Here is a 9,134-nt window from a genome sequence, read left to right as displayed (position 1 = left end):
ACCCATCAGCCCCTCACCTAGGCTGGCCAGGCACCCCAGCGGGACCCCCACCCTGATCCGGGACACCCTTTAGGGCAAACCAGGCGGCCCCCACCCGTGCACCAGGCCTCTATCCTATATAATAAAAGGGTAATATGCAAATTGACCCTAACAGCAGAACGACTGGGAATGACTAGTCATTATGACACACACTGACCACCAGTGGGCAGATGCTCAATGCAGGAGCTGCCCCCTGGTGGTCAGTGCGCTCCCACAGGGGGAGCTCTGCTCAGCCACAAGCCAGGCTGACGGCTGCCAGCACAGCAGTGGTGGCGGGAGCCTTTCCTGCCTCCTCAGCAGCACTAAGGATGTCCGACTGCAGCTTAGGCCTGCTCCCTGCTGGCAAGTGGACATCCCCCGAGGGCTCCCGGGCTGCCAGAGGGATATCTGTCCCCTGGGAAGCGGGCCTAAGCCAGCAGGTGGACATCCCCCGAGGGGTCCCAGACTGCGAGAGGGTACAGGCTGGGCTGAGGGACCCCTCCGAGTGCACAAATTTTTGTGCACCGGGCCTCTAGTGTGTTAATAATATCAAATGCTTAGAACAGTGCCTGGGACATAGGAACGTGCAAGATGCTATTATTACTTCTCTTATTATTAATGTTAATGGGATGTTATCATATTACTCATTACTCAATGGGTAGATCATTTCAGAGTTACACACATTATGTTTTTAATGTTAAAACTTTTCAAAGCATTTTTCTTGCTCTGAAATTTATTTCCAAAGATATTTACCCAAATGGTTTTGTTCACTGAGCATATCAGAGTGTGTGCAAACGATGGTGTGTGTATGTGTTGTGTGTACTTGTACCATGGATAGAAAACTCACAGGAAAAAAGCCCACAACAGCTGACGTTGCAGACATGCAAATACTAAGGGTTGGGGTGGAGAAACAAACCACTCTGAGAAGACTAAGGCTGAAATTGTGGTGATTTTTTTTTTTAATACATTGTATTGAGTTTTTACAGAGAGGAAGGGAGAGGGATAGAGAGTTAGAAACATCGATGAGAGAGAAACATCCATCAGCTGCCTCCTGCACACCCCCTACTGGGGATGTGCCTGCAACCAAGGTACATGCCCTTGACCAGAATCGAACCTGGGACTCTTCAGTCCACAGGCCGACGCTCTAGCCACTGAGCCAAACTGGTCAGGGCTGTGATGATTCTTTTTGATGACAGTACATCAATGAGGCCCACGGTGGAAGCTGGTTTTCTTACCTGGACTTCATAGCTTACTTAGGATCGTTCCTTCTTCACACTCAGGCCAGTGCTGGTGTGTTTTACATTCTCGGAGAGCCACGTTGAGCGATTTTATTGCCCCGACTTATTTTGTTTCCTCTTTCAGAGCACCTATGGCTACGGGGACCTCTTCTCTGACACGTGGAAGGCATTTACGGATTATGACGTGATTCATCTGAAAACCTATGACTCCAAAAGGGTACTGGAAACCGCTGAAATGTCTATATTACTTGTCATTGCAGTGACTCACTCATCACGTATATACTGAATATGGGTTCTAGTACCTATTACCATTGATTTCTTACTTTTTAGTTTTCTTTTTGGTAACTGGAATCCTCATTGTTAAACTCTGTAGCTTTTAAAACATTTTTTCATAGCTTTTCCAAAAACACAAATTTCACTTGAATGAAATAGTTTGCTATTCAAAAATATTTTAATGTAAAATAGAGGTTAGTTAAAATTTATTTTCTGTAATTGTAAGTGCTGTTTTGGTGTGAAGGGTACAAATCGTCTCTTCTTACCTTTTAAAATGTCTTTATTGTCAGGTGTGCTTTAAAGAAGCGATTTTTTCACTCCTCCCCCGGATGAGATACGGGCTCTTCTATAACACCCCTCTGGTAAGAATGTTATCTGTGGTGAACATTCATATTTATAAAACTTACTCTTGATCTTTTTTAAGATAACATTCGTATATAACTTGAGAACCTTTGAAATAGTAACAGAAATATTCATTGTAATATGTAATTCTTTTATTTTAGATTTCTGGCTGCCACAGTACCGGGCTGTTCCGGGCGTTTTCCCAGCATGTGCTACACAGACTGAACATCACACAGGAGGGACCCAAGGTAATGGGTCCACGGCAGGTCCTAGAGTAATGCCGCTTCGCTCAAAGCCGTTTTCTTATACCGTTGATGAGATGCCTAGGAACTTCATTGGCCTGTGGTAACATTGGTTTTGTTATGTGTTGTGTAGCTTAAAGATGATAAGTGAGGACTTACTGCGTTTTGGGTTCTGGGTGGGCTTGACTTTTACCCTGAATAAAAAACCAATACCAATACCACCTTTACAGAAAAGAAATACTCAGAAGACAATGTTTTCTGTGCTAGTTTCTGAACCTGAGTGTTAGAAATCAGATGTCTACAATTTATGAAAGATAAACTAGGGAGAGTGGACGAATGTACTTTCTTCTCTTTCTCTTCCTTTTGCCATATTTCCCCATACAGCCCAAATCCCCACCTGAGCCACACAGCTTCTGCTAAAAAATCTACCCACCCATCCACACAGAAGTGTAATGAACTGGTTTGTCTTCTGTGGACAAAGGAGATGCATTTTTTATTCCCTGAGAGAACTGTGAAGGAATTAGGCTTAAATTTTTTTTAAAAAGTTCCATAAATGTGTCCTTATTGCGTTTCATCTCTTTGTGAAAATCACATTTGAGGTTTAGGTGTTCACTCACCTGTCCAGGCATAGACAGCATTATTTTGCCTTGCCTTCTGATTACAGGATGGAAAAATTAGAGTCACCATTCTTGCACGGAGCACAGAGTACCGGAAAATACTCAACCAAAATGAGGTGAGTGTGTGGCATGCATTTTTAACGTCACCACATTGAACTTAACTTCCTCTAACTAGTATGTTTTATTTTTCACATTGCATTAACTGTTTTTATTGAACTTATTAGCCTTTAGAAAAGTTTGATGGCTATGCCCAGTTCATTTATTGGCTTTTTACTGAACGGCGCCAAACCACTTGTTAGACTCCCAAACTCATTTCAACTGCATCAACTCACAGACTGTATCTCACCTCGCCTGAGGCCATGCCTGCAGTAGCATGGCTGCAGATGTACTCACAGCAGTGAGATTTGCTCCCCAAACATGCACTGAGCACCTGCCATGTGCTGGGTCCTGGTTCTGGGTCAGGTGAGAAACAGGGTGGGACCAGGTTACAACCCCCGCTTTCTGTAGTTCATTCCTCAGTCTTGGGGAACAGGGGGATGACTGCTCTAGCCACTTCCTGCCAAGAGGGGACAGTGAGTCATGAAGAGTGCAAGAAAGCACAAGAAATATGCTTGGAATACTTGAATACTAGGACTGGGCAAGCAAATATCACAACCAGGAAAGGAAAACATTGTTTATGTTCACTCTGTAGCAAGGTAAGACAGGTAACTTAGGTTTCTACAGGCTGGTCCGTATCCTGGGCGGAAGCAGTCCTCTTTCGAGATGTCTGTCTTCTCTTCTTGGCCAGGTGGGGTCCGTCGTCCTGTTTTATTTGAAAGGGGACTAACTAGAGGGACTTCACAGGGTCCCTCCTGCTTTGGTTGTAGCTGACCTCACTGTGCGTTTTCCCAAGTCTTGAGGCCAGATAAAGCAGCGCCCAGAGACTGCACACATTTTATAGTGTCGAATATTTTTACAGTATGCTTAAGCTTCCATACGGCCTCGGCTGGAGCTTGCTCTAGGGCAACTGATGAGACCTCATCCTGAGTTAAGTTGGTCTCATGACATAGTCATCCTTTCAGTCTTGCCTTAGACTGCGTTCTCCGTGAAGCATGTAATTCCGAAGGCCTCGCACCTTTCCCGTCTTTCCTGGCTACGCCTGGTGGGAGCACCATCCAGCAACACTGGTGTTTCCCGTTAGTCTCTGGATCGTCCCATTCAAAGGCACACAGTTCCTGGGACTCAGGACCCGGGGGTATATGGTAAAAGGCTTCTTCTAAGTCTAGAACTGTAAACAGCGACGGCCTCAGATGAGGTGGTAAGCACAGAAAAAGGATCTGGCACCACCAGACGTCTGTCCTCTGCAGTGTGATGGCTCTCAAATTTCATACAAAGTGATCCTCTCCGTCCCGGGCTCCTGCCGTGGCCTCTAGTGTTCCACGGGGATCGACGGGGTCGCGTTCACTGGCACTAAGACAGGTGGCCCTCAGGCTCGCAGGGCTCTCCGAAGGGTATCGTCTCAAGTGTGGATGTGAGTGCCTGGACGAAGCTGTGCTCTTCAGCGTTGTGCTCTTGCTGGCCGTGGTCAGCCCAGACTCCACGGTCACCTTTTGTAGACTTTGTTCAGGGGTTTCTGGCTCAAGCTTGTCTTAGGACTGTAACAGCACCTTGGAGGGCGCGGGCTTGATCTTTTTTCTGGTGAGAAAGTCACTTGGGCATTTCATTTTGTTAGTGGATCTCATCCTGACAGGGAATGGGGCATTGGGGCGCACACGGAAGGCTGTGTCTTAAAGGTTTCCCGATGTGATGTGAGTGCCTGGAGGAAGGGCCTGGGGGGGCTCCCCCAGCTGTGGTAGCCATGGTTTTAGGGAGAGGGCCTTGTCTGGCATTTAGGACAGAATATGTAGCCACGTGTCTGTCGGAAAGTCTGCGCCTCTCCTTCCCACAGCAGTTGTCACCCAGGGCTCCTGTGGGAAATGTCCAGGTCATAGGATCTCGGGGCCGCCCAGGGCCTGTCATGCCTGGTCCTTACCCTCTTGTTTCACATGCACGTTGTTGCTGCCCTAAAGGGGCAGCCCTCGCAGTCAGGGCTTCAGGCCTGGCCCTCGGGTGTTTGCCGGCTCCAGCCAGTGCCTTACTGGGCCTGAGGGATGCTGGCGGGTGCCTAGCTGAGCAGCTTGCTGTCTCATGTTAGCCTGTGAGCACAAACACCCTGTCTGGGAAGGGGACGGTGCTCCTGGTTTGGCCCCTTTATAAAGCCCTGGTGCCAGGTGTCCACTTCCTCAGGGCCTGGATAGTGCACCTCAGGGACCCGGTGCTGTGGACCTTCTCGCCCTCCCGCATCTGCGTGGAGCTCGGGTGCCTGCGTGGAGCTTGGCAGCAGTGAGCCAGGCAGGGGACAGGGCCAGGGGCCGAGGCGGTGCCCAGCCCGTGCTGGCCGAGCGCACTGCCTGCTGTGGTGTCCACCTGGCAGCTCCTCACAGCCCCTTCTTGTGGACACTCAATTGCCTGAGTCGTGCCTCCACTGAGATTTGAACGTATATACAGTAATACTTAGTGTTTCAAGATAGCAACTAGAATGATTTCATTTGACAAATCTTCCCATGTAATTTTAGTATGTTAAGTAGGCCAAATTAGTTTAAAACTTCTCTTTTATAGGGAGAGAGAACAAATGTTTGAGGCATTATAGGGGAATAACCCAAAGCCATTTCCAGGTTAAAAAAAAGTCTCCTTTAAAAACCTGGACCCCGGGAATACTGTCAAACATACTTTACCAAAAAGATCATATATCACTGTGACACAATATTAAATTACCCATTTACCCAAAGTGACAATAAAAGACCTCAGACTGTCGGTAGTTTAGGGTAAGGGCTAACATCTCACTTGCAAGGTGATTCATGTGGGGCTCCCGTTTCTGAAGGACTGCAGAGCTTCAGGCTGAGTGAGATGCTTCTCAGCGGGGGATGGGGACATGCGCACACACACACACACACACACAGAGATACACCTACAGTCACAGACACACAGACACAGACAGACACACAGTCACAGACAGATATGCATACAGTCACAGACACAGAGACACAGTCACACACACAGTCACATACACACAGACACACAGACAGACACAGTGACACAGATAGATACAAACAGACACAGTCACACACAGGCACACATACAGTCACATAGACACACATACAGTCACACACAGACACATAGTCACACACAAAGACACAGTCCCATACAGACACACAAAGTCATAGATATACAGATATAGACACACAGACATACACACAGACACACAGTGACGCAGCTAGACACACACAGAGACACACAGAGAGACACACAGACACACACTCACAGAAACACACATACACTCACACACACACTCACTGCTGCCGACCCAGGACCAGCACTCACGAAGTGGGAGGCTGACCTGGGGTAGCCACGCACGTGCTCGCTCAGGGTGGTGACGGAGGGCTGCTGCGGGCACCTCTCTTGCCCTCATGGTCGGCTGGAGGTGGCGTGCAGAGCCTCACCTTCATAGACGCTGGCGCAGACACGTGCAGGGTGGAGGCTCTTGCGGAGGAAGGCCCACAGGGCTGGGGACGCAGCCCCCTCGGCTCCCTAGAGCCCCTCAGAGCCCCCCAAGGGCGGGGCTCTGACCCGCAGGCCTGATAGGCGTTAGACAACCAGGGGACACCCACTGCTTCTTTTCCCGAAAGTGACACTAGAAAGTAGCACGGAGGAGGCAAGCGTTGGGGCAGACAGCCTCCAGCGCCACCTCCTTGGTCTAGGGCAGCCGTGGGCAAACTACGGCCCGCGGGCCGGATCCGGCCCGTTTGAAATGAATAAAACTAAAAAAAAAAAAGACCGTACCCTTTTATGTAATGATGTTTACTTTGAATTTATATTAGTTCACACAAACACTCCATCCATGCTTTTGTTCCGGCCCTCCGGTCCAGTTTAAGAACCCATTGTGGCCCTCGAGTCAAAAAGTTTGCCCACCCCTGGTCTAGGGCCTCAGGCAGGCGGCCACAGGCCACAGCCCCTTCCTGCCACCCAAGCCGTCACCGAGCGGGGCCACCACCTGAATGGTCACCGAGCGGGGCCGCCGTCCGAATGGTCACCGAGCGGGGCCGCCACCTGAATGGTCACCGAGCGGGGCCGCCGCCCGAATGGTCACTGAATGGAGCCGTCACCCACACAGAAGCCAGTGCTATGACATCGGCTGTGGAGAAAATGGAGGCTTTTTGGCAGATCTTTGGGCGAGGAGGCGGGAGGTGAGGCTCAAGTCTGAGTCCCTGACCCAGGCCCGGTGGGACTTTGGGGGTGTCAGCACCGATTCTTCCTGGAAAATGGACTTTTGCTTCTGAAAGGTTCCTGAGTTCAGGTTCCGGGCATGTGGGCCCTTGGAACGGTGCCGTGGGGACAGTGAAGGGTTCACGCGTGTTCTGGGGAGCCGCCTACTCCAGGCTTAAACTTTGGATCTGGGACTTGTGAGACCTGGGAAAGGATGTGCAGGGCTGCGCAGTCCGTACTGCTCTGAGCCTCTGGGGCATCACGTACAGGCGCACAGAGCAGTCAGGCTCTGGGGAGGAGTGAATGCGGATGGAGACCTGCACCTAAGCTGAGAAGGGCCAGCACAATGTAAGGGCATAGTCAGCAAGGCTTTGTAACCATCGGTGTGCATCTGTGTGCCACAGGCACAGGACACAGGACAAAGGGCACAGGACACAGGACACAAGCTCAGGGCATAGGACACAGGGCACAGGACACAGATACGGGGCACAGGACACAGGACATAGGGTACAGGACACAGACACAGTGCATAGGCCACAGGTGCAGGCATTTGTGAAGAGCCCGGAGTCACAGTGTTGGGTTAAGGTGGCCTAATTCTCAGGGACATAGAAACCCTGGCTTTGATTTTACTAGTAGGTTAATTTGCTTTTTTACCTTCTGTTTGCTAAAAGAACAATTGTTTTTCTGTGTAGAAATGTTGGAAATGTTTTTCTGCCAAGAATTCAGTATTTCCAGAGGATGAGGTCCAAAGCACTAATGGTTTGTCTGAAATGAGAAAATGGATAGAAAGAAATTTCTTAACATAATGTCTGGAACCAGTAAGGGCCCAGGAACTACGGGCTGAAACTGGAGGGAAAAACTAGCAAGTGGTAGTGAGAGCTGGCACGCAGCCAGCCTCCCTCCGAGCACTCTGACCCGAACGGGTCCGAGCAGCCTCAGAACCAGCCACTGTGGAACTCTGGGAGATCATGTATTCAAGGGCGCAGCCCACATGGGAACTCAGTGAAAGTTAGAGCAATAGACCTGAGGCTGTTTAGTACCTGAAAAATACTTTATACGGGAAAGAAGAAATTGAGGACTCAAATATAAGTAAAACTGGGGAAGGAAAAGAAATTTCACATGTTTCTGTTGCTTTCGCAGCTCGTGAACGCACTGAAAACGGTCTCCACATTTGAAGTCCAGATTGTTGATTACAAATATAAGTAAGTGACCAGCACCCTGGGCAGAGCTGGTGTCTCTGCTTGGATGCGTCGGGGGGAGGAGGGTTTCGGACTGGAGTGCTGGCCTCTCGGCTGGTAGGGGCAGCAGAGGCCAGCAGGGAGTGAGGTGGGCAGATGAGACGGGCACAGGGCGAGTGCTCTGCGCTGTTCCGGGCCTCATGTTGCTACCTTACTATCTCATTTTTCTTTCTTTCTTTTTAAAAATCTTTATTGTTGGAAGTATTACATAGGCCTCCCTTTCCCCCCCATTAACCTCTTGCAGCCCACTCCCGTCCCCCCCGCCCAAGGCCCTCACCACCCCATTGTCTGTGTCCGCAGGCTATGAATATATGCAAACAAGTTCATTGGTTGAGCTCTTTCCACCCACTGACGCCACCTTCCCTCTGATGTTCAACAGTCTGTTCATGCTTCTGTGTCTCTGGGTCTATTTTTTTTAAAATATATTTTTATTGATTTCAGAGAGGAAAGGAGAGGGAGAGAGAGATAGAAACATCAATGATGAGAGAGAATCATTGATTGGCTGCCTCCTGTATACCTTCTACTGGGGATCGAGCCAACAACCTAGGCACGTACCCTTAGACTGGAATCAAACCTGGGACCCTTCAGTCCGCAGGTCAACGCTCTATCCACTGAGCCAAACCAGCCAGGGCACTGGGTTTATTTTTTTCATCAGTTTATGTGGTTCATTAGATTCCACATATGAGTGAGATCATGTGATATTTCTCTTTCTCTGACTGGCTTATTTCGCTTAGCATAAGGCTCTCCATGTCCATCCATGCTGTGGCGAATGGTAACAGTTCTTTTTTATAGCAGCATAGTATTCCATTGTGTAGATGTACCACAGTTTCTTAATCCACTCATCTGCTGGTGGGCACTTAGGCTGTTTCCAAATCTTAGCTATTG

The 9,134-nt window shown here is 49.2% G+C and overlaps 1 protein-coding gene across 1 annotated transcript in view; it reads left to right on the top strand.

The window, feature by feature from the left end:
• EOGT (EGF domain-specific O-linked N-acetylglucosamine (GlcNAc) transferase) overlaps positions 1 to 9,134 on the top strand; it is a 50,504-nt gene that overhangs the window by 25,785 nt on the left and 15,585 nt on the right. The window contains exons 9-13 of the mRNA XM_014542485.1: positions 1,381 to 1,473; positions 1,820 to 1,891; positions 2,033 to 2,119; positions 2,778 to 2,846; positions 8,152 to 8,213. Coding sequence (XP_014397971.1) covers positions 1,381 to 1,473; positions 1,820 to 1,891; positions 2,033 to 2,119; positions 2,778 to 2,846; positions 8,152 to 8,213 — 383 coding nt within the window. The remainder of the gene's footprint in view (positions 1 to 1,380; positions 1,474 to 1,819; positions 1,892 to 2,032; positions 2,120 to 2,777; positions 2,847 to 8,151; positions 8,214 to 9,134) is intronic.

Source organism: Myotis brandtii, unplaced genomic scaffold, assembly GCF_000412655.1.
Source record: "Myotis brandtii unplaced genomic scaffold, ASM41265v1 scaffold1080, whole genome shotgun sequence".
NCBI classification, from domain to species: domain Eukaryota; kingdom Metazoa; phylum Chordata; class Mammalia; order Chiroptera; family Vespertilionidae; genus Myotis; species Myotis brandtii.
This window is presented reverse-complemented; position numbering and strand designations above follow the sequence as displayed.